Genomic DNA, 24856 nt, shown 5'->3' with positions numbered 1-24856 from the left:
TCACGTGCGCTCGTGCCCCCTCTCTACACAGCCATGCTGAGTGTCTTTTGCTCACAGCCCAGGCTGGCAGCACCCCTGGCACCCACCTTGCCCTTCAGGGCCGGACCGCAGCCGAGAGCCACAGCCCTGGTTTCTGGCACTCACCGGGCATCTATGGGGCCAGCCTGGGAACCCGCCCTCTTCCCTGTGCCCTGGGAGCAGGTGAAATCAGGCGTGGGGTACCCAGTGAGCAGCAGGCGTCGGACACTTTTGGGGACGTTTGCACAGGGTTTCCGTGCAAGAGAACCAATGTCAATCACTGGCTGGTGGCCACAGGCAAGCTATTTAACCTAAGACTTGTTGCCTGGTGCATTGGCTAGAAATTAACAGCATACTTGTTTCTCAAGGTGCTGTGATGGTGACTGGCAGCTAGGGGACACTGGGTCCACGGTGGGCTCCACTAATGGGGGTGATCCAGGCTGGCACCCCAGCCAAGGAGAAAGCCAGCATGGAGCCTCCGGGGCTCCGGGACTCTCTGCCTCTTCGCCCGCTTCAGCCACAATACTGCGGCGCACTGGAGGGCTGGGGCACCGAGGGGCCTGTGGAACTGGAGCCTCCCTTGGGCCTTGGGCCCACTTCCTGGCCTTTCCCCCCTGCCTCGCTCCCTCCCTGCCATCCCTGCTGACGCCCCCAACCCCAGGAGCAGTCACTGACACTGTCCCCCTCCGTGTCTTTTCCTCCCCCAGAATTCCCCTACACCCCGTCTCCTCCCGAGCACGGGCGGCGCGCCGGGCCGGTGCCCACGGCCATCATTGGGGGCGTGGCGGGGAGCATCCTGCTGGTGGTGATCGTGGTCGGCGGGATCGTGGTCGCCCTGCGCCGGCGCAGGCACACCTTCAAGGGCGACTACAGCACCAAGAAACACGTATATGGCAACGGCTACAGCAAGGCGGGCATCCCCCAGCACCACCCGCCTATGGCCCAGAACCTGCAGTACCCTGATGACTCGGACGATGAGAAGAAGGCTGGCCCCCTGGGCGGGAGCAGCTACGAGGAAGAAGAGGAGGAGGAGGGCGGCGGAGGGGGCGAGCGCAAGGTGGGCGGCCCCCACCCCAAATACGACGAGGACGCCAAGCGGCCCTACTTCACGGTGGATGAGGCAGAGGCCCGTCAGGACGGCTACGGGGACCGGACTCTGGGCTACCAGTATGACCCTGAGCAGCTGGACTTGGCCGAGAACATGGTTTCTCAGAACGACGGGTCTTTCATTTCCAAGAAGGAGTGGTACGTGTAGCCTCCCTCTCCGGAGCCTCTGTCGGCTCCCCTTTCTCCCCGCCCCCCCCCCCCCCCCCCCGCACGCCCCCTGCCCTCCCCCACTCGCCCACTCCTCCAGGAGCTCGACAGAGACTCGCCCGGCTGCCCAAAGCCAGCCCCGCACTGCCGGGGAGCGGGGAGCCCAGGGCAGACACGACCTGGCTTTGTTTTGATTTCCTCCCTGTCCCCCGCCCTCCCCGTGGTGTTGTGTTCACTGTGGCTTTGGTGTCGCTGTACCTTCCCTCCCCTGACCACCGCCACCACCCGCCCCCCGCCCCCACCCTGCCTGCCCTCTCTGTGGGGAGCCCTGTTCGCGTCTTGTGTACCTGGGCGTCCCTCCAGGGTTTGGGGAGCCAGCCCTCCCCGGCCCCCCGACACTGGAATTTGTGTTCTTTCCACTGGGGGTGGAGGGCTGAGGGGCTCCGAGAGGAAAAGCCCCAAGCCACCCCCGGATGCCGCTCTTCTTCTCCCAGGGAGGGGGAGCCCACACCCCTTGCCACGAGCAGCCAGGAGCTGGGGACCCCGCTCTAGACAGTCGTTGCACCCAGGAGACAGGGAGAGGCTTCTCCAAAGCACCCAGGGTTGTCTTGTTTGTTAAGCGAATCGAATCGACGTCCCTACCGGGGGGGGGGGGGGGGGGGGGGGGGGGGGGCCTTGGGCAGTATGTTCTCCTGGTGAGGTTGGTTTTACACTTTTTGTCCTCATTGGCCAGCAGAGAGTGAGGTTGGCCCAGCTCTGGTGTGTCTGTCCTCTTGACCCCTATCTGCTCCCCACATAGTGGGACTTTAGGTGGCCCACACTTCCCGTACGCCTCCACCAACGCATACACGCACCCACATGCACACTCACCACTCGTGTCTGCCCCTCGTTCCCCTGGGGTCACAGGCCCTCCCCGGCCGGACACTGCCCGAGGCCCACCGCTCCCTGCCCCACCTCTTCCCTCCCAGCTGAGGATGGGGACAGCCTTCGGAAGCCGCCAGGGACGGCAGAGACCAGGGCCCCCTGGAGCCTCCACCCTAGGAGCTCAGGCTGGCCCTAAATTGCTTCTTTCAGCATGGGAGGTTCTCAGATTTCTCCCTTCTCTATCACGTGCTAGCAACTCTGTCTGGATTCTCCGGGGGAGTCAGGGCAGGGGGTCCCTAGGCTGTCCGGGAGTCACAGGTGACTGAGCACCACCATGGAGGGCACGGGGAAGGGAGTGCACCGGGTAGAAGCTTTGCAGACACAGATGCTGAAGAGTGTAGGTGGTGGCTCACCCGCCAAGGCCAATGCAGATGTTCTGGGCTTGCCAGAAAGTGCAAGGGGCATGGGGGAGCCAGGAATCCCGATTCTGCAGCTCCTGCTCCCTGCTCTCCACTCCCCGCTCAGCTGTCCCTGGTCTCCGTTCTGGGATGGGGCGGGAGGGACCTTGGGGAAGCTTTCCCTTTGAGTTACAGATTCCCTCCTTGAATGGGGCTCCGGGGCCCATCCGTCACCCAAGACGAGGGTTTCCTGTCTGTACAGTGGGGGACAGGCCCCTCCCAGCTCTCTCAGTTCCCCCAGCTCAAAGTGCCTCAGTTCCTTCATCTGCCCACCCCGGTCCCCCCCGGGCACTCTAGATAGGAAAGACCCTGGGATGGGAGAGCAGGCTCAAGCCTGCCCAGTAGGGTTCCGGTTAACCCAGGCCATCAGGGGCTCTGTGGGATGGCAAGTGTTGCGGGGGGAGGGAAGCAGACCACTCTGTGCCCCACGGGCACTGACCTACCCTGCCATAGGCTTCCCAAGGGAGCCCCAGGCCCCAGCCCTCTCCCTCCCCTCCCCTCCCTGGTGCTGCTATTAACCCCCCCCCCACCACCAGCCCCGTCTCTGCCCTGGCGACCCTGGGCCCACCAGCTGGGCCACCCTCACCCGGCCCCCATTGCCCCAGCCCCAGCCCTGGCTGCCCAGTAGCCACGTAGCAGAAGTCTGAAGCCATGCCAGCCCTGGGGCAGCTCTCCCCTCTTGGCATTGGGTGGAGATGGGGGAGAAAATTCTGGGGTCTTTCAAGCCACAGGGCAGAGAGGGGTGGAGGAGCCGGGCTGCCTCTCCCAGCAGTATTAGTGTCACCCCAGGGCAGAGGACCTTTTCCATATTACATCACTGCCCCATTCCACCTCACGGCACTCTGGCCCCTCTGCTTGGTCTCCTGCCCACCCCCCGCACCCCCTGGCAGGAGGAAATCCCAGGGGCCTCCCTGATAGAGGCATTCTCTGACCCCTTGAAACCATGAAACCGAAAGTCTCCCTCCTGCCACCCCCTATTCCTCATTATGTGATGTACTTAGGAGGGCCCCTGGGCCCAGCCAAAGCCCTGAGTCCCCGTTAAGACACCTCCATGCCCTCCCCCCAAGCAAAGCACAAAGTATGGGGTCCATGCCACACGCGTGGGCCGCGTGGGAGGCTCCTGCCTACCTTGTCCAGCAGCAGCACACCCGGCAGGGCGGTCGCTCCTCAGGGGCCCAGGGTAGGCCGGGGGCAGGCAGGGGTCGGCGCTTGGGCCTGCGGAGATGGGGCTTTCTGCGCCCCGAGTTTGCGGGAAGGTGGGCACTGCCGCCGGGCCCACAGACACAGCCAGCGGGCAAAGGGGAGGTCTGGCCCGACAGAGAGATGAGGATCTTTCGCTTCTCCTTTGTGCCCCCAGCATGAGCTGAGCCTTCTGCCTTTGCTGGAGATGAAATAAACTTGGTATTCCTTGTGCCAAGGCCTCCCCCGTTGTCACCCTGCCTCTTGTTACCCTCCTTCTTCTTGCCCCCGACCCTGCTCCCCTGCTCCCCTTATTTCTTTAAGATTTTGATATTGTTCTAACGTGTAAGCGAACCATCCCGAGTCCCCTTTCATCAGAAGGAGCCGAGAAGCAGCAGCAGGGAATCGGTGACCACGAGCAGGCAAGCGCGGCCCCCTCGGGCCCAGTCTGCGCGCACACGGGGCACGCTCCCCTCCGACAGGTGCACACGCACAGACGCGCAGACACGGCAGAGGAACGGGCTGGTCCTGCCGAAAGCCCCGCAGCAGAGACGTGATTTCCCAGTGCTCGGGCCGTAAGAGAGACTCACGGGGGCCTCGTTTCCCGGGCGTACAACCCCCCCCCCTCATCAGCCCCCTCCATGTGCCCAAGTCACTGGTGCAATAATTTTTCTGCCACCCTCCAAGCAGAGGAATCGGGAACTGTGTTAGGTGGATGTGGGTGACCCGCCTGGGAGGACAGGGGCCCAGACAGAGACCTCTGAAGCCACCAGGAGCCCTCTCCTGCTAAGGAGCACGTGGGCCCCTCCCAGGCCACAAAGAGACCTGCTGTGGCTACGGGTGCCGTGAGGGGCTCCCGAGGCCTTGCCTCTGCTGCTGCTGCTGCTGCTGCCCCGACCGTAAGGCCCAGCCGAGCCCCCTGCCTGCCGGTGCTGTTCTTCTAACTCCTGCTGTGAGGAACGGGATTCTTGGCCGGAAAAAAGAAAAAAAAAAAACGGTTTTCTCTTTTTGTACAAATGGAAGCAAAATCCAGGAGAAGCTGCCACCCCTCACCTCCGAGTGCGATGCGCTACCTTGGCATCAGTTTCTTCGTCACCGTGTTCGTCTTTGGTCCCGGGACGACCCAGCAGATTCTCCTGGTTCTGACCCAGGGGGTGTTTGCATCACCCCCTTTTACTTGTATAAAAAAAAAAAAAATGATGAGTTGAAAAATGTACTGAGGGAAAAAAAAATGTACTTTTTTATAAATAAAGTGTTTAAAACAACGTTGGTTGCCTGTGTCGCTCGTCTCCCTGCGGTGGCCGTGCTGGGGGCACGGGGACAGGGGAGAGCTAGAGATGGGCCAGCACGGTAGCGAAGGGGAGGGAGCCTCTGGCCGGTGCCCAGGTCCCATGGTTCTGGGACAGTGACACCGACCCCTGCAGGAGGCTGCCTCCCGGGGTGGGGGGCGGTCAGGGTCCTGCCTGAAATGTCACCCCAGCTCCCAGGCTCTGCCAGGAAGTAGCACCCACACCCGGGAAGACTGGTGGGCAGCAGAGGCGGGAAGGCTGGGCCTCTACAGGCACAGGCAGGGAGGAGGCAGGGCCCTCCCCGGGCTGGCCGGGAGTCCCTGCCTTCCTGAGTTTAGGCCTCTGCTGCCCTCCAGCAGCCGAGCACAGCTCAGTCTTCTTCCCTTCCCCCTTCTCGCCCACTCCCTGCTGCCCTGCTCCTTCCTGCCAGTTCGCCTCCTGTGGTCTTTTGGAGAGGAAAGCCAACAGTTATCGCCTGCCGTGTCAGACAGAGAAGAGATGGGGAGCTTTATCTTCTGTCCCCTGCCAGGTCTCTCCAAGAGACCCAGCCCTACATCTCCAGGGGTGGGGGGAGCGGGGCTGGGTGCGGGGAGGGTGTCCTCATTCCTTGCTTACCTCCCCTCCCCGTTCCACCACCATCTGCTTCCCATCTCCAGGGCTGGAATGCAGGACAAATCGATCCTAGGTGGGAGTGGCAGGGGCTTCACCTCCCCCAGTCACCCCCGGTAGCCTCTTTTCCCTGAAATCCACACCATACACCTCTGAGAAAAGGGGGTAGGGATGCTGAGAGCCGAGGTGGCCACTTAGCGGAAAGCCCTCCTGCACATGTGGGGGGAAGCCCCGTCCTCCTTTCCTAGGATCGGGGTGGGGAGGCCAGGGCCAGAAGGAATCAGGCGGAATCGGGCCAGGAGAAGCAGCCGGCAGCTGTTGGCAGCTGGCTGGGCCCCTCACTGGAAGGCCAAACCCAGCACCCTAGACTGTGTTTAGATGCGAATTCGCGAACGAGATGCAAATTGGTTGTTTAAGTGGTCACTTCCTCAGTTTTCCAGGCTGTCCATTCAAGTTAATTTTTAATTTGCGCAGGCAATAAATGCTTAATTACATTATTAATATATTGGAAGAGAGCAGTGGACAGAACGTCCTAATTGGCATTTAACTAGAGCGTTCCGGCAAATTAGCCAAGACTTTCTCCGGCATCGGAAGGAGGGCAAGCCAATTAGTCCCAGGCACAGCCTCTCCTGGCGGGAGGAGCCCAATCTGGCCCCATCCCCCAGGGTCCCGGGAGTCCAGGGAACACCTAGCTTTCTAGGTGCTAGCTGAGCTGGGTGCGGGAAGAACTTGGCTCGTTAGGGTCCTTCTGCCCCAACCTCAACCCTCAGCCCTGTCCCCGCTTCCCCACCCTCAGCACAGCAGAGGACCAAACGCTGGGGACAGGGGTCCTGGGGTCCTGGGGACAGGACCTGTCCGGGTGGCTAAGGTCCCCCTGGGTGTGCCCACCATTGCCCTACCTCAGCTGTGGAACAGGACTAAGATAGCTGGGCACCCAGAGCTGCTTTCTGGATACCGTGGAGGCCTCTTTCCCTTCCTCTTTACCTTGACCACTCTGCTTGCCGACGGTTAAGAGCATGAACTTGAAGAACTTGAGGGTTGCATCCTTCACTCACGCGTGCATTCATTCGTTTGGCCACTCTGGGCCAGGCCCTGTAAGATACTGTGATAGTCCCACCCAGAGTCCCTGCTTTGGAAGAATTCAGAGGCTCTAGGGGTCCCAAATTCCAAAACAGCCAGTGCCTGCTGGCCACAGGTTGGAGCAGAGCTGTGTGCGAAGCCCTATGATAGCACAGAACGGGAATGGCTCATTTTGCTTGGGAAGGTCTGAAAGGTTTGATGGAAGATGTGACGATTTCCCCCTGGGCCTGAAGGATGTGCAGGAGTTCTCCAGACCAGAGGTGTGTTAAGAGCATCCCAGGCTAACTTGAGACTTTAGCATCTTATATCAGTTGTTCTAAAAGAGATCATTCAGTCCGACACACTTAGCACGGTGAGAACAGAAGCCTAGAGGAGGAAACTAAGGCTTGGCGACCAGACCAGCAGAGAGCACATGCTGAACATGCTCTGGGCCAGAACCAGAGCCAGGTGTTGAGAGCAGTGGGGGGTGGGGGGGGAGGAAGCCAGGGAAGGGGGTGGCACCCCCCTGACTGGAGAATGCTAGAGCTGACACCACTTTCGATTCACCCACGGAGCAGAGCGAACCCCCGCGGGTGATCAGCTGGGCTCGTGGGCGCCACATTTGGTGTGTTCAGTGGAAAAGATGGTACAATTCTGGCTCCAGTTCCCGTGTGCATTTTCTTCCACGCCACCAAGCAATAAACTCAATTCTGACACTACGGACCCAGAAGGAGCATCGGATCCCACAGGCCAGGGGCTCAGTCCCATAAGACTGACTGTCCCCGACTCCAACGCCAGGGTCAACTGCAGGATGCCACCTGTGCCTCTGACCGACTGGCTATAAATCAGAGAGGTTCCTTGGGTTCCAATAATTTGCGAGAGTGGCCCACAGAACGTAGGAAGCCAGTTAACTCAGTAGACCACCTGTTTATTATAAACGGCTGTAACTCATGGAAGAGCCTCCTAGGGCAAGGTTCATGGGAAGGGGCTGGGAGCTTCTCTTCCCTCACCTGCGGGTGTTCACCAACCCGGAACGCTCTCGAATCCCATCCCTTCGGGTATTTATGGAGGCCTCGTTACACAGGCCTGATTGACTGACTTATGGGCCACTGGCAACTGAACTCAGTCTCCAGCCCCTCCCTTCTCCCTGGAGGTCAGAGGTGGGGCGGAAAGTTCCAAACTTCTAATCACGTGGTTGGCTCCCCTGGCAGCCAGCCCCCATTCTTAGGTGTTTTCCGAACTTCGTTAACTTAAACCCAGGTGTGGCTGAAAGGATTTCTTCTGAGCATCAAGACACCTTTTATGGCGCTTATCGCTTAGGAAATTCCAAGGGTTGTAGGAGCTTTGTGCCAGGAACCAGGACAAAGACCAAATGCGTGCTTCTTATTATAAATCAATATCACGGGTGATATCTGCCATGCTTTTGAAGAATGGGAGGTAGGTGGGTCAGGGGCAAGGCCTCCTGTGCAAGCTGGAGGGGAGCCCCGGCTCCTGGAGGCACCTCTGCCCTGCCCCCAGGGCCAGATACTTTTGGGGAGCAATCCTTGGGCACCACCTTGGTACTGGCTTCTGTGGCCCCCCAAGCCCTATTTTCTCCCCTGGTCTGCAGGCTTGATGGGAGAGCCAGGCCAATCCTCACTCTAGCTCCACACTCAACCTCCAGATGAGAAGCTGCAGGCCCTGCCCTCTTCCCTCCCCTCCGCACACACACTCCACTGCCTGGGGCCTCATCCAAGCTGGCCCCTCCGGCCTGGTGCATCCAAGCTCATCTTGAACTCCGCTAGGAAGGGCACAGGGATAGCCTTGTTTGGCTCGAGAACCAGCTCCAGGGCACCATCCGCACACATCACTGGCTCCATCGGGCCAGGGAACAGACCCAAATCACTGGAGGGTTAAAAACGCAAATATCCAGGCCCCACCCCAGATGAAGAAGGTCAGAGCCTCTGGGGGTTGGACCCAGACAGGTGTATTCTCAACAAGCTACCCAGGAGATTCTAATGGTGTGGAGGCAGAGGCCACCCCAGGTGTCAATCATGAGGAAGAAGCAGGTCCTGAGATAGGAGACTGGATCCAGGGGTGGCTAGGTGGGCGATGCAGTGGATAAGCACTTAAGAGCTTGGGGTGCCAAATACGCTATTTATTGTCATGACAAGATCATCGCCATCATCATCACCTCTGAGACCTGGGACCCTGGACGCTAGTGACTGTAGTGGAGGCCAGTACCTGGAGGCAAGTACAGAGCCAGGAGGGAGCCATACCTGTAGTCCTCATGAGGCAGGCTTTCTGGTTTCAGACCCTTCCTGGGCACCCGGTCTCTGGGCACATGCCAGAAGGCCAAGCGGGCTTCTGAGTTAAAAGCCCAGACAGGAGGTCCAACAGGCCCTCCTTGAATGGAGATTCTTGCTCCACAGTGTGACCACCTTGGAAGCAGTGGGTGTGCTTCATGAAGGACAGTAACAGCCCCCTTAGATGAAGGGGGACACGCTGAGAGAGGCAGAGGGGAGGATGGCAGGCCTGTGCCCTGCAAGCCCTTTACTCCCGCTGCCTGAGGACTGGCCCCGAGGACCCCTGGAGGCCCTCTCTGAACAGGGTATACTATTCCCCAGGAAGCAGGCCTTTTGGGGGATGGCTGACTCAGAGCCCAGCAAGCTGGGGTCCCCTCAGCCTGAACTCCTCACACCCACTCTCCCCTCACTTAGTGCCCAGCTCCTTTCTGCTGTGCCATGCTCCCAGGATCCTCAGGCCTGAGAGAGCCTCCATGGTCAGCAAGAGTCAGCAAGTACTTGAACCATACGAGCTGCCTTGCCCATAGGCTGGAAGCCCCTTGAAGGCTAGAATCAGGGCTTATTCATCCACAGCACCTAGCCCGGGGCAGGCACACAGTGAGTGCTCAATAAAGGTTGAACACAACTAAATGTTATCAAAGCGAGAGTCAAAAAGACCTTGTAGGTGGAATGACCCAACCTCCCTTAAGGCAGGGTTTTGCTTCAAGCGTCCCAGGTACCTCTGGGGACGGGCAGCTCACTACCTCTCGAATTAAGCCCCACCATCATATGGCAACTCCTCTACTCAGACAAAATTCCCCTCCACTAAGTTCTACCCACTGGTCCAAGTATTTCCCTGAGAAGCTGGCCTGGCCTTCTTAGGACAGTCCTTCAAATATTTGGAGATGGTTAGTCCTGGCCAAACTTCTTCCCCATGTGTTTATCCCTCTGCTCGAAACATCAGGCCACTTAGCAACACATCTGTTAGGAGCCTGGACTTGAGTCAGGCAAACCTGGGTTCAAGTCTTGGCTCAGGTGACCAGTAGCTGTAGAAAAGCATTATCACAATGCCCAGCATAGAGCAAGCTCTCAAAGCCACATCAAAAATCCCAGGTACCAGGGCGCCTGGGTGGCTCAGTCAATTAAGCATCCGAGTTCTTCTCAGGTCATAATCTCATGGTTTGTGAGTTCAAGACCCGCATCCGGCTCTGTGCCGACAGCTCAGAGCCTGGAGCCTGCTTCAGATTCTGTGTCTCTCTCTCTCTCTCTGCCCCTCCCCTGCTCACGCTCTCTCTCTCTCTCTCAAAGATAAAATAAATGTTTAAAAAAACAATAAAAATAAATAAATTTTAAAAATCCCAGTTACCTATGGACTTTGGACTCTATGGACTTTTGTCCTCATCACAAGTGCACTCCTTAATCCCCATCACCTATTTAACCCATCCCCCCACCTGCCTCTACCTATGGACTTTGGGTGGTCATAATGTATCAGAAGTTTATTGATTGTAACAAAATGGATCATAACAAATGTACCACTCTTGTGCAGGATTTTGGTAGTAGGGGAGGCTGTGCATAATGGGGTCACAGGGTATATGGGAAATATCTATATCTTCCACTCAATTTTGCTGTGAACCTAAAACTGCTCCTAAAAAATTGTCTTTAAAAAAAAAAACATAATCTGATACTCCAGCTCTTTGGAAAAACAACACATAACCAGCTCCCTCTCATTCTGAGGACCAGGGATAAAATAGTCTTCTCTGGAACTGATCTGACCAGCAGGGGATGGGAGATGGAGGGGTGGAAGGATTGTCTGAGTGTCCTCCCTGAACCTGGCCTATTCCTCTTACACCGTGGATATACCCAACCCAGCTGACCTCAATAATAGTGGTGACATGAAACACCTGGTGGCATGGGCTCCATCCTGGTGGTTAAGTTTCTGGGTGGGTGGGTGGGTGGGTGGATGGGTGGATGGATGGATGGGTGAGTGGGTGGGTGGATGGGTGGGTGGATGGGTGGGTGGATGGGTGAGTGGATGGATGGATGGTTTGGATGAACGGACAGATGGATGAATGGGTGGATGGATGGATGGCTGAGTGGATGGATAGGTGAGTGGATGGATGGGTGAGTGGATGGATGGATGGATGGATGGATGGATGAGTAAACCTTTGAATCTTTTTCATGTGTTCTATTTCTAAGCAGATCTCTCTTATTCAGTACTTGTACTGTCTATTTTTCCCTCTAAATGTGGTGATTTCTCTGCTATCCATTTATCTTAATGATCTGGGTCAGTATTTCAGCCCATTGTGGTCCTTTTAGACGATTCTATCATCAGTTCAGTTCACAGCAGACATTTGTTGAAACCCTGGTGAAAGGAAAGAGGAAGGCTTCAGGGTCCAACTGACCTTGATTCCATCCCTAGTTGTACCATTTGTCAGCTGTGAGGACCTAAGGCAAGTTGCTTGCCTTCCCTGAGCTTTATAACTCAAGCTACATGAATTGACTGCTGAGATGAATAAAAACAGTTGTATATAGAGAAAGTTATTTGTAAAGCAGATAATAGTGGCACCTACCACAGAAGGCTGCTGCAGGGATTAAAGGAGAATCATCCCTTTGTAAAGCACTTGACACAATGCCTGGAACAGAGTGAGTGCTCAGCCAAGTTAAGTGGGGATAGAATTATCTCTTACTATTCTTTCCACCCCTGCCTATCTGCCCTAAGCAGCAAACTACAGCAGGGAAACGGAACCTGTCATGGAAATGACATCAGGTTTTAGGACACTTGCCAAGTCCCAGCTAGTTGCCCAGCTCTGGGGCTTCCTGGCTCGGTGGTGACATTATTGGCATCGTCCCATAATACCTGCCATCTTGTGGGAGGGACAAGGGCATGGAGAAGCTAGGATGTGTCCCTCAGAGGCAGGACCCTGACTGAGGCCCCTGAGGCCATGTTTACTCCGGGGCAAAAGCTTCCAGTGTGTCCTCCAGAGTGGTATCTGCAGAAATGCCCCAGGAGGCTCCCGATGTGGGAAGCAAGAGGATGGGTATTGGCTTCCACCTGTTTTACCCACCAAGGCTCCATGTAAGGTTTTAGTTCTTTGTTGTTTTTAACTTTTTGTATTTTTTTTTAAGGTGAGGGATACCATACCAACAATAGAGTATACCAATCTTAATTTTTTTTTTTTTTTAATTTTGAGAGAGACAGAGACAGCGTGAGTGGGAGAGGGACAGAGAGAGAGGTAGAGAATCCCAAACATGTTCCACACTGTCGGCGGGGAGCCCGACGTAGGGCTCGAACTCAGGAAACCGTGAGATCATGAGCTGAACTGAAACCAACAGTCAGACGCTTAACTGACTGAGCCACCCAGGTGACCCTAGAGTGTACCCGTCTTAAGGGTACAGCTGCACCCATATACACCCACGTCACTACCCCCTCAGACAAGACACAGACGGTCACTCAAGCTCCCTCCCAGACGATACCCCTATTTTGGAAATTTGCATGAATGGAATCGTACAAAGTATACAATTACTTGTCTGTCTGGCTTCTTTCGCTCCATATGATATCTGTGAGATATATCCACGTGGAGTGTTTTTGCGTGCTGTGTGATATCGCATTGTGTGAATATGTTGCAATGTATTACTTCTATGCTGTCATCAACAGATACGTGTGTGTTGTTTCCGGTTTGGGCCAATTATGAATAAAGTTGCTACAGCATTCTTATATGTAACTTTCGGGCACACGACGTTCATTGCTGTTTTGGTATATACTTGGGAGTAGAAAGAGGATTAGCAGATACAACCAAACAGTCTTCCAAAGTGGTTGTGCCAATATATGCCCCCATCAGGAGAATATGAGGGGGTCTAGTTACTCAACTTCCTTGCCTAGGCATGATACCATCTGGTCTTTCTGTTGTAGCAATTCTGGCAAGGGCGTAGTGGCATCCCATTGTGATTCTTATTTGCCTTTCTCTGATGACTAAGAATGTCAAGCACATTTTCGGATGACTATCTGATAGTTGGGGTTTTGAAAGGACTTAAAAAAAAAAAAAAGCTTGAAGATGCATTGTCATGCATTCCCAGGAGGAGGGGTTGGTGTCCATCCAGCTACGCTGTGATCCGCCTCAGGTCCCTGTTCTGGGGGGCCCAGGAGGCACTGGGGAGGCAGGACAGGATGGGGAGAGCCAGAAGTGGAGGGAGGATGGTGTGTCTCTGGAGAAGCCCCCGAGTAGCGGGAAGGAAGGGCCAGCGATCAGGAAATGCCAATCCTGACACAAAACAGGGTGATGCCCTGTGGCCACGATGAGGTGTTGAGGTGCCATAATGGCCACGCTGGGTGAGGCCAGCTGGGAAACCTTCCTCTGCTGCCTGGATTGACTCCTAAGCAATGCGGGCTTCCTGGGGTTTCACAAGAAGGGCAGGGGACGGTGAGCCACACCCAGATGTAGTTTTCACTGATGGCTGTGATGGGTTGGAGGGATGTCAGAGCCCGAGGACGGGCAAGAGGCAGGTAGACACTGGGAAGAGCCTTGGACTGGGACTGGGGCTCTCCTTCCATCATGGCCACTTCCCCAGCGAGGCTCTTCACCTGAGCCCATGCCTACCTGCATGGAGAACCAAGAGCCTGGAGGACGGGAGCTTGGCAGCCTCTCCCGGACACCAAGTGGGGCTGGGGTAGCAGGTCCCCCAGAGCCCCCCGGCAGGACAGTGATGAGTCACCACACCCCATCCATCACCTCTATCTACTGCAAGTGATCCTGAGACCAGGTGTCCAGGGTGATAGTGGCCAGGGAAGCTTCCAGAAGAGTCCGGCCTGCTGCAGCAGTGGGAGCGTGTGGGAGGGCGGACAGCAGCCCGTTGGGCCATTCTCACCCCGCTTGCTGCTGAGCCTCCCTGCTCTGCCCTCCTCTGCACAGAAGTGAAGAATCTGCCTTGCTAACAGAGCAAAGACCTACCTGAGCAGAGCAGAGAAGGGGTCCCCAACAGAGAAGATCACAATGAGAATGGGTGAGAATGTCTCTTCTGACAACCCACTTAGGGAGTACCAGGGTCGGGGGAAGGCCAGAACCCCAGGAAAGACTGTGGCTGCTGTCTGTCTGTCTCCAGGGTTTTCCTCCAGAGAAGGAAAAAGTTGGGGGGTTTGATCAGTGAGAAGTGCTGGTCCCTTACAAACAGCTCTTTCAGGAGGCATCCCAGCCTCCCATTGGGAACTGGGGCCCCCAGCTGGCTGGTCCTGGCCTTCCTACAGTCTCCAGATAAAGACAGCACACAGGGCCGCCCTGGTTGGGAAGGCTCACCATCTAACGTCTGCCCCTCCTCCTGCGTGTTTTCTGCCATCACCTTCCAGCTACCGGATTCTCTGTCCCGAAGCCTGGGCGTTTGGGTGTCACCCCCGTGCCCTGTGCTTCGGTCCCTACAGCGCAACACATGCGGGTCCCAAGCAAGACATTCACCTACCTGTTTTAGAATTGTAAGTCACTAACACCAGAGGAACCTCAAAGATTATTTGCCCCAACCCTCAAATGGGGAAGTTGAGTCCTAGAAGGCTAATAACCGTAAGAATTCCTTACCGTTACGTAATGTTTGGAAATTACAGAATGACCCAAGGGCTTCTACTGATTAGCTAAGACTTACAATATCGCTCACTAAGTGCCTGGCACTGTTCAAAGGACTTTATGATAAGAAGTCCTTACCTCAGCCTCGGGAGGTAAGGTAGTATTCATGCCATCATCCCAAGACACAGAAACGAAGACATGAAGGGAGCTGCTGAGTGACAGAGCCGGCTGGCACGGGAAGGGGGCGGCCTGGCCGCAGAAGCTGTGTCTCTAACCGCTTTACAGCGTGCGCACTGCCTGCCACCATCAAGACCCTGAAGATCAGAGCCACGTCCTGACGACGGGGTAGGAGGAGGGCCAGGAGAAGGGGCCACACCAGCCTAACGCACGGGGGGGTCCTGGGCCTGACACAAGTTTCAGGACGCCCACAAAGCAGCAAGTGCCCCAGGCGGGTACAACCAGGCTTGTGGGAACCATGTTTGCTATCAGATGGAGTCATCCGAGGCAGGCGGGGCTCCCGGGAAAAGGTTTCCTGGAAAAAGATAGTTCCAAAGATGACGTTGCAAAGCGGAAATGATCTGCAAAAGCCGTCAAACACCCAGCACCGGGAGGACCTCCGTGCAAACGTGTGCAGCAGGAATCGACCAGACGAGGCCAGGCCCCTTGGGCTGCAGGAAGGGAAGCTCTGTGCCCCAGGATTCTCACGGCCAGCTGGGGAGGCAAGCAGGAGGCAGGTCCTCCCGGCCCCATTTAGCTGATGATTAACCAGAGGCTCAGGAAGTTCAGTGTCTTGCCCAAAGTCACACAGGTGGTGAGGAGGCGACTCATAACTTGGACCCAGGCCTTCTGACGCCAAGCCAAGTGCTCTTTGCAACGTACCGAACTTCACATTAAAAAGAACCAAAATGCCACCGTGCCTCACGATTTCGCAATGGTTTGTAACTTGCAAAACACATTGAACACACACACAGTCCCATCCGAGGTCGTGCTCCAGGGCCTTAGAGCACAGCCCAGACACCTGCGAACACTGGTGGGCAGGCCTGCTTCTGGGGTTACACAGGCCCGGGTGCAGCCACCAAATCTGTGTCGTGTTAGCTTGGCGATTTGAGACCAGGAGTATAAAACGGAGATGAGAACCCCTATTTCAAGGGCCACCGTGAGAGGTATGTAGGGAAAAACTGAGGAACCTATGCACAGGAAATACCCTCTCCGTGCCACCCCCACCCAGCCCCACGCCCCCACCCAAGTCTCACAGCCCAGTCCCCATCAGACGTCCTCCAGCGTCTCTTCCAGGAAGGACCTGGAGCCCAGGTGTCCCCACTTCTCTCTTTCAGCTTGTTTTCCCCTGGGGAAAACAGATGACTCAAATCATCTCTCTGAGGCGTCCCATGGTGTCGCTCATAGAACTTGCTGGAACTAAGCTGGCCTGCTCCTCCTCGCCTTCCTGGATGTGTCCAGGTCTTGAGTCCTCCAGAATTCTGGAGTCTTCTGCGCCCCCTAGGGTTTCGAAGCTCATCGCCAACCTGCCCCAACACACCCCCTCTAAGAACCAGAGCCCCTCCTGAGTGTAGGGGTTCTGTGCCTGCCACCTTGGCAAGGCCCAGAGAAAAGCCATTAAGGGTCATTACATTTTAGCATGAGCATTTTCACATCTAAATCCCCTCTCGTTTCAATAACTCCACAGGGTGCTGTGGTTACTCTCATTCTACATTTGATGTGGGAGATTTTCTACAAGGAGAGGCTGTGATGTGGGGTCCTGAGATGATGGAGGGCCCCCTGCCTGGGATGGACAGACTGCTAGACCATCAACACTCATCACCCCCAGGGAGACTGCCCCTCGGCTTCCTGCCTTTGTTTTGGGAGTTCTACCCTTTCTGGTCCCCTGCCCTCCTAGCCCCTCCTAGGAGCCTTGAGACCCCCATCCCCACCCCAGTCTGTCATGCTAATATGCCCTTTGGGGGAAGTGATGCCTGCACTGTCCCTGCTGAAGGCCATTAATTCCAGAATCACCTCTGGCCACCTCCTAAGTATCTTGCAAATGTGGGCCACCCTTACCTCCAGTTTGATGGGGGCAGAACAAGAGTGGGGGGGGGCCGAAGCTGAAGCAGTTGTACCCCAGGGGCCTCCCCATGTGAATCCCAGCCAGGATGGTCACTACCTCGAGGCACCTTTGAAAAAGCCACTTTTCCCTTATGCCTCAGTTTTCTTACCTGTAAAAGAGTGACAGTGATCCATATTCTATTTTCTAGGATTATACCAAAGACATCAGAAAACAGCTGAAAGCCCTACGTAAACCCTGAAGTTCAGTGTGGATGTAAAGAATCCTCCTTATGTACTGACCTTTCAAAATCACCTCCCACCAAGGCGCCATCAGGGCCCTGCTAGAACACCTCCAATGACAGGGACCTCACTTCCTTCCAGGGAAGCCCAAGCTTTCTGCCAGCAGCACTTGACCTTCGGAGATTCCTAGTGAGTCTGTGGCTGGATGACAAATTACATTAGGAGAAGAAATAGCTTCTCCGTGAACTTGGCCACTCCTGTGTTCTTATATTGCCTGTTCTTTTTTTTTTTTTTTAATGTTTATTTATTTTTGAGAAAGAGAGACAGAGTGACAGAGTGCAAGCGGGGAGGGGCAGAGAGAGGGAGCGAGACAGAATCTGAAGCAGGCTCCAGGCTCTGAGTTGTCAGCACAGAGCCCGATGCGGGGCTCCAACTCTCAAGAAGGGTGAGATCATGACCTGAGCCGCAGTCAGAAGTCAGGCGCCTAACCGACTGAGCCACCCAGGGGCCCCTATTGCCTGCGTGTTCTTATTTTCCTAGTAACGTTCCTTTTGAAAAATGCTCAGCTTGTCCCAGTGGAATAAAGCGACAGAATGACCTGGCCCTACGGGTAGTAATTGGCGTGGCAAGAAGTTCAGGCTGGCAGGGCCACGTGGCGTGGGGGGAGGGGGTCGAGGACCCCCACCCCCACCCCAGAGTCAGGGCCTGTTGAGAGGGGCATCAGGAAGAGAAGAGCCTGTAAGAGGTACAGCCCCTCACAGGCCGTCCTCAATCCACACGGGGGAAGCCCTGGGCCTCGTGGGGTGGGTGAGGGATTCCTTGGGTACCACCAAGACTGGGAGGGAGTGATGGGCCCCCTTGAACGGGCAGCAGGGGGCTCAGAGGACAGGCTGTTTCTGAGACCTGGGGTAGTGTGTATTTTGGAGTGGGGGAGGGGCAGTCAGACTGTTTCTTACCCCCCGCCCTCCCCACCACCACTTACACCGCAGACCAACCGTGCCCTGTGGGGAGGAGGCAGATAAATGGCTTCCCTGTGCCCCCAGCCCTACCCCCTGGCTGCATACCCCTCACTCATCCCCTCCCTCAGAGAGGGATGGGGGTCAGGTCCCTGCCTGGCAGGATCCCCATCAGAGAGATAGTCCTCCTCCCCCTAGGAATGTGCGTGAAATCTCAGTAACTCTCTCCAGCTGGTCCTGACCTTGGAGGCGGCTCTGACAAACCCTGTGGTGGGGGTGAGCTTCTGGGAAAGTGAGCCTCTTCGGGATCCTTTTTTCTCCTAATGACAACTCAAGGTGTGAAGAGCCGGTGGGAGGGGCTGGGAGGCCTGGTGACACGGGGGAGAACATTCCAGATGGCCGAACATGGTGTGCCGAGTGCCATAGTCTCTCACACTGCACATGCTCACCCGGAGTGGGAGGCCCTGACCCCTTGTCCTAGAGCCCGCGCACGGCCCTACGCAAGTTGGGGTCTGTGGGTCACGACTGGCAAAGTATAGGGAAAGCTGAGGGCAAGGCTAGGAGGCCAACAGACAGGATTAGAGCAGAGGTCGGAGCCCCGGCTGCCTGGGATTTGCCCAAGGAGCAGACATGTCCCTGCCCTCCTAGAAACAAAGCTTCCTAGCAGTAAGTAGGCCCAGGCACCGGCTAACGGCCTGAACATCTATTACCTCACTTCCACCTGACAGCAACCCTGTTATTCCCATTTAACAGGTGAAGACACTGAGGCTCAGAAGGTTTCATAATTGCCCAAGATTATACAGCTACGTAAGCGGCAAACTCAAGACAGCTGGCCTGTCTTCCTCCACAGATAGACCTAGAAATGGAGGCAGCAGAGGGCAGGAAAAAGGCCCCAGTCAGGGTCCTCGAGGGGGCGGGTCAGAGCACTGCCCTGAGGAAGGGGATGCCTGGGTTCCTGTCCCATATCCATCACCAGTGAGCTGCGTGACCCTGAGCATTTTCCTAAATTTCTCTGAGCCTCCACTTATCCACCTGGCAACAGAGGCAAAGGGGTGGAAGTGCATGCGTACGATAAAAGTGATATGCCAGTGTGGCCTCGGGGGTAACGGGGCCCATGGGGTTTGGGTAAAGACGCCAAGCTTCCAGGGACCAACATCATCACTGTCATTATCAGCACCAACATCACCGTCAGCAACCACATCATCACCATCAATTTACATTTATTGAATAGTAATAACAAAACTACTGACCACGTATTACGTGCCGACTATGTGCCAATCACTGTGCCGAGCACCTTCCATAATCCGCGTCTGCTCGAGACAGGCGGAACGGAAGTCAGGGGTGAGGGAGACGAGAGGGAGGGCTACAACAACCTGGAGCCTCCAGGCTCCAACTAGGAGGTCTGAAGAAGGTGACCGCAAAGGGACCGCCACCTGGGTTCAGAACCTAGCAAATTCTGTGGCCGAAGAGAAGAGGCTATTTGCGCTAATCCTGATACACACCAGGGCAGATACGGGGCTGAAGGCAGAGGGAGCGACCCGGAGCCCACCCCAGGGAAGAGGCAGGTGGGGGACTCCCCCAGCTTCAACCCCAGCGCCAGCCCAGGGCCACCTCAGGCTATAAGCTAACGGGCCAGGCCTCCTGCCTCTATAGCCCAAGGGAAGGCCAAGGCAGAGGCCTGGCTGAGTCCAAGGTAACCACTGGCTGGCTACATCAGTTCCAGGCCTCTGGGTGGGTTCCCTCACCTCCCTGGGTCAGAGGAAAGTGCCTCCCGTAGGGGCCGAACTGGAGAAGAGAGGGATACGTCTGCTCCCGGGCAAAGGGGAAGAGATTTCCACAGTCTCTAAGTGGGGCACTACAGCAACCACCCAGGAGTCCCGGGAAGGAAGAATTGAAAGAGAGACGCAGAGAGCTGGAGCAAGCCGGAACGCACAACCGGGCTGTGCGGAAGGGATGTGCGGCCCGGCAGGGAGTTCATGCGGGGCCCTGGAGGGCAGGCTGGGAGCTTGGTCTCGATGCCAAGGCCACAGGGCTACAGGGATACCAGTGCTGGTTCCCTAGTGTAGAGGGCTGTGCCAGAAGCTCCCTGCCCCTCACTGTCCCAGGCTCAGTGGTGCCCTGGCCTGTGCGGTCAGAAGCCCCCTATCGCCTGTGGATCAGGACCTGTATTCTCACAGTTGATATTCTATACGGCGACAAGATTAAAACGGATCTTGGGAGCCCTGCCTCCGTCTGGCACTTAGAAATGCGGGGTACCCATGAGACTGCTGGGGGGCCTTCAGACCTTCCCGAGAGGGGAGAGTGGTCCGGAGCGCCCTCGCTCAAGCCCTTGCCACCTGCCTCTGGCCATCGGGAAGGAGCCACTCCTGCACACCTGGGCTGGGGAAATAGCCAGATGGACTCTGACCCACCAGGCAGGCCCTAGGCAGTATAAACAGCCCCTCCTCCACCGGCCTGTCCTACCTTGGGGCACTGGGGCCAAATCCAGACACCAGCCTCCTCTAAACTCCTGGTCCCCCAGAAACACCTGTTGTGCCTGCGTCACAGGATGCTGAGGGTGGCCCCCCCCCCCCAGGACAGCTCTGTGAGCAGAAGGGCCGGGTGCTGCCCCGAGGGGCTCATTAAGAGGCAACCACAAGGGAGCCCTGGTCAGTCCAGCTCCTGAGAAGGCAGTGTTTCTGTCCCCAGGCAGGGGGAGCAGGAGAGAAGGTGCTACATCACTTCCGGGTAAAATCTAAACCTCTGAGTGGGGTCTGCCTCCTCCCCTGCCCCAGATTCCTGTCCTGCCCGTCTCCCCTTGCATCCCATTTCCCAGCAGATCCAGTCCTTGGAATTTCCCTCAGACGGCCCACGTTTCACACACGCGTCCCTGCACCGCTCCTCGCGCTGCCTTCAATGCTCGTCTCCTTTTCTCCTGGTAAACTCCTCGTTCGCTTTCAAAACCCTGCTCAAAAGGCCCCTCCTGTGTGAAGCCATGAACTCCCGGAGCTAATCGTTCTCTTCTCTACACCTGTCCTGGGCCTTGGACAGACTTGTTTTGAGGAATCACAAAAGACGGGGGTGCTTATCTGTGTACATTTCTGACTCCTCCCCCCCCCCCCCGAGCCAGGGGCAAGCCCCCCAGCACCTGTCGCAGCGCTTGGCACCATAGAAGGTGCTCGGGACAAGTTTATTGAACTGAAGGAGGGGCAGGGGGCGGAGCAAGCGAGCACGCTGTGAAGTCACTGACCTAGGGCGGGTGTTCAGGACCGCCGAGATCTGGCTGAGAGTCAGCGTGGTGGGGAGAAGCAGGCTGGGATTATTGAACATTGGGTGGGATCCGAGCTCCTCACACTCCCCACCCTGGGGCCTCAGGGCGGAGGGCAGATCTGGTTTGAAGAAGAGCCAAGAAGCCCCTGACCGTCCCTGGCCTGCAGCCCCCCAGACTGGAAACTAGGTCTGTGTTTATGTCCTACCTGGGGATTTCACTTGCTCAGTCAGAGGGCAGGAAAGCCAGGTGTGATGTCACCATGTGACAGGTGAGAACACGGAGGCTTGGAGATGTCACTGGCGTGGCCCTAGATACAGGCCAGAGGCAGGTGGTCCTTGGGGCCTGAGCCAGGGCGAGAGAAGGCGCTGCCTGGGGAGGGGCTCCTGGGTCACAGAGACACCAGCCCCTGCGGACAAAAGGAGAAAGAGGGATTTCAGAAGTCGACCTTGTCCGATTCCAGCTGTGGTGTTCCTGGCTGTGGGACTCTGGACAACCAACTTGACCTCTGTGAGCTTTCTCGGTAGGATAAGGCCAACACAACCAGCCTCAGCCCAGCACCCAGCCCGCCTCCCAGGAGATGCTCTCCGGATCCTCCTCCCTCGAACACTGATCCCCGCTCTCCCAGGCCCTGCACTCCAGCCCCAGCCAGGCCCGGCTGCCTGTAGGTGACCAGCCCTGCCCTCAAGCCTGTGGAGCTGGAGCTGGGGCTGGGGGAGCGGATTCGTCCCGGTGTAACCAGAGAATGTCTGAGGGCTCAGTGCCAGGGCTCCAGCTGGGGCCAGCGCTGGGCCCCCACCTCACAGCTGTCAAGGGGAGGCTCAGACACAAAGCAACCCAAGGCGAGGGGGTCGGTAGGGATGTGTCTGCCGAGGGGGGTGGGGGAACCGCTTCTTGCCATACGAGGGACCAGGATTACTAAGAAGACCCGCAGCCTCATCAGAGAATGTCACACAGATGCAGGTTCCGGTGCCCACCCTGCCACTGACTGGCTGGGTGACCTTGAGCAAATTACTTAACCTCTCTGAGTCTTGTTTTCCTCTTTGAGAGTAACATTTATCGAATTTTACAGGCTTGATGTGAGGATCAAACCAACCCCACATCAGCCCAGGTGCCTGGCCCAGACTTCAGGCCAATCTCTTCTCCTTGTCTTTCCTTAGTCTCCATTTCTCATTCTTCCTCTGCTATTATTTCTTCCACCAGGAGGGCACCCTCCAGGGGGATCAGACAGGGCCCAGGGGCTCTTGGGATCTTGCACTCCTATTTTGTGAGGGTGGGACATGCAGAGAGGGCAGCTGGGAGGGAACAAAACCAGAGTTATCCACTCTGGTCCTGGCACCTTTGAGGCCTTGCCCACAGCATCCCACCCATTATGATCCTTTCCCCGATGCCCACACTGGCGCATTCACAATCTCACTTACCATGTTATTGTCTGTACTGTAAGCACGACAGAAGGCCCCTTAGAAGGACAGCTGCCTCCCTCTTCTGCTAAAGTGGCTCCAGAGTTCCAGGGGGAGGTCACCTGGAAGCAGGGAGCCGAGGCAGGGCCGATGTGAAACTGTCTCTCCCTCCTGCCCGGATTCCCCCATGGGGTTGCCCCCAAGCCCCATGGTGAGCGGGCTGTGGGAGGAGAGAAACCTGAACCGTGTGAGCCAGACCCGGTACCTGTGCTAATGCCTCTTTGTTCATTTCCCCCACTGCTCTGCCCACCCAGTCCTTTGAAGTGCCAGCCTGCCTCCGCTGTGCGGAGAGGAAACGGGGAGATAGGTTTGGGTTGTGCCCCCAGAAACAGAATTCCCAGGTCCAGCGCAGAGGGGCTGAAGACTCTGTACCCCCTGGTGGGAGCGGAGATTCCAAGGGACAGGCGGGCTCAGAAACTGCCAGCTGCCTTTGTTCAAGCGAGCATTGACTGATTCGTCAACCCTTCCGGAGAACTTCCCACATACTAGGTGCTGTGCAGAGGACTAGGGGGACAGAGACTAACCAGACACGCATTCACGGTCATATCAGAAAAGGAAGATGCCCATTCCAGCCAAGGAGAAGGGAGGGTTCCCCCAGAGGACTGGTTGGCCTGGCAAGGAGGGTGCATGAGAGAAAAAGCCTGGCGGAGAGAGGGAGCAGGGGACGCGCCCCCCACCCCACCCCCACCCCCGCCTCGCCACCGCCACTGGGAACTGCAAGTAGCCTGGGTGGGCTGCACAAGCCGAGCCATGGGAAGCACTGAGTCACTTCCTCCAGAATGAGCAGGGTCCAGGTCAAAGCCTTGAAGCTCAAACACTTTGCTGGGGCCACGAGGGCCTCTTGGAAATTTTTAAGCAGGGATGTAGCCTGATGAGTTTTGATTTTAGAAAGATCACTCAGGCTCGGTGTGAAGGGCTCAGAGGGGACAAGACTGGGAGCAGGGAGGCTAGGTCCGGATGCTGGCGGTGTGGACCGGCGTGGAGGCACCGGAGCCAGGGAGGCGCAGCCGTACTTGCGAACTGTCCACGAGGCAGAAGGAAGATGAATGGGACCCAGCGGCGTTCAGAGGCAGGGCCTGTGCCTCTCTGTTGCCCGGCACCAGAACAGTGCCTGGAACGCAGCAGAGGAGCAAAGAAGTGCCTGCAAAACCAAAGGAGAAGCAGAGTTGGAAGACGGCAGGGGAGGAAGCAGGAAGGTTTGAGGATAAAGAAGAAAGGCCAGGAAGGAGGGTGGGGTGGGTACTAAGATGCTACGGTTTGGAGCAAAGGGGGCAGGTTTGTTTAACTGATGGCAGTTGTCCCCACCCAGGGGGCTGTGACAGTCAAGAAGAGACGGTGCTGGCACAGGGTCCAGGGTGTCTGGAGTCCCCATGATACACACAGACACCGCCCTCCCAATGGGGCCACAGCCCACCGGCTGGGGATGGACAGGAGCCCAGCCAGAGAGGGGCTGCGGACTCGCTGGGAGCCAGGCTGGTGCTGAGGTCTCCCCCGGGCACCGCCTCAGTCAGGGCACTGGGATGGAGCAGAGAGAGGCGGGTGCTTGTCAATCCCGCTTCGGGAAAATTGGCTCCGTGATGTTTATTGCAAACTGCAATTTAGCATCCCTATTCAGGTGCTCTTGTGTTTAATTATATATAATACAGTGCGGGGAGGAAAGAGGGGAGGAAGCATTTATGATTTTCCCACCAGTCCCTTCCTCCCTGCATGATGTAAGGGTCAGAGGTGAGAAATGGAGCCCAGCAGAGGGAGGGAAAAGAAAGCCTGGCGTGGCCGTGGCCTTGCATGCCAACCTGGGGCAGCAGGGCCGGGCCAGAAAGCAGCGTGTGCTCCCCACTTTCCTGCCATAGACGCCTTTCCAGCAGCCCCGTGGCGTCTTCGCCCTCAGGGACAGCCAGTGGCTCTGGCTCAGGCTGAGAAATCAGTCAACAAACCTTCACAAGCCCCCAGGACGCCTTGCTTTCCGAGGCCCAGAGAGATTGAGTGATTTGCCCCACCCACCACAGAGCAGGTGGCGAGGAGCTCCTGCACCCCAGCCCCACTCCTGACCGTGGGGCTAATGCTCCTGGGAGAACAGCCAGGTATGTCCAGACAGCCCCCAGGGCTTAGACGGAGGCCCTCTGAGTTCTTCAGCTTCCACGCTGGACAAACTTGGTTTGCCACCAACCCAGGGTCCCCCTGCAATCTCGGTGTTTCTGCCTTCCCTCCGGTCCTCCCTCCCTCTCCAGAGCTGGGAGGGCAAAGCACCAATTAGTTCATTTGCTTGTTTAATTGGGTCGGGAGGGGAAGAAAATTAAACTCCTCAACAGGAATCTTCCCTGCAGGGCCAGAGATAGAATTAGGGGGTGGGGACCCCCATCTCTGAGCACCCCT

General features: G+C 56.8%; 1 protein-coding gene and 1 long non-coding RNA gene across 3 annotated transcripts in view; one reads left to right on the top strand and one right to left on the bottom strand.

The window, feature by feature from the left end:
* The window catches only part of NECTIN1 (nectin cell adhesion molecule 1), a 93247-nt gene that overhangs the window by 57012 nt on the left and 11379 nt on the right, over window positions 1–24856 (top strand). The window contains exon 6 of one of the 2 annotated variants that reach the window (XM_043579631.1): window positions 726–5038. The exons of the other annotated variant lie outside the window; for it this stretch is intronic. Coding sequence (XP_043435566.1) covers window positions 726–1273 — 548 coding nt within the window. The 3' untranslated portion in view covers window positions 1274–5038. Of the gene's footprint in view, window positions 1–725; window positions 5039–24856 lie in introns of those variants that run through there. 2 annotated transcript variants of the gene reach the window in all.
* LOC122483069 lies at window positions 4703–24837 on the bottom strand. Its single transcript, XR_006297291.1, has 4 exons — window positions 23497–24837; window positions 22445–22545; window positions 21232–21432; window positions 4703–4949 (listed from the first exon to the last, which is right to left on the bottom strand). It is a non-coding gene; the product is annotated as an uncharacterized LOC122483069 (long non-coding RNA).

Source organism: Prionailurus bengalensis, chromosome D1 (genome assembly GCF_016509475.1).
Source record: "Prionailurus bengalensis isolate Pbe53 chromosome D1, Fcat_Pben_1.1_paternal_pri, whole genome shotgun sequence".
In the NCBI taxonomy this organism is placed as follows: domain Eukaryota; kingdom Metazoa; phylum Chordata; class Mammalia; order Carnivora; family Felidae; genus Prionailurus; species Prionailurus bengalensis.
This window is presented reverse-complemented; position numbering and strand designations above follow the sequence as displayed.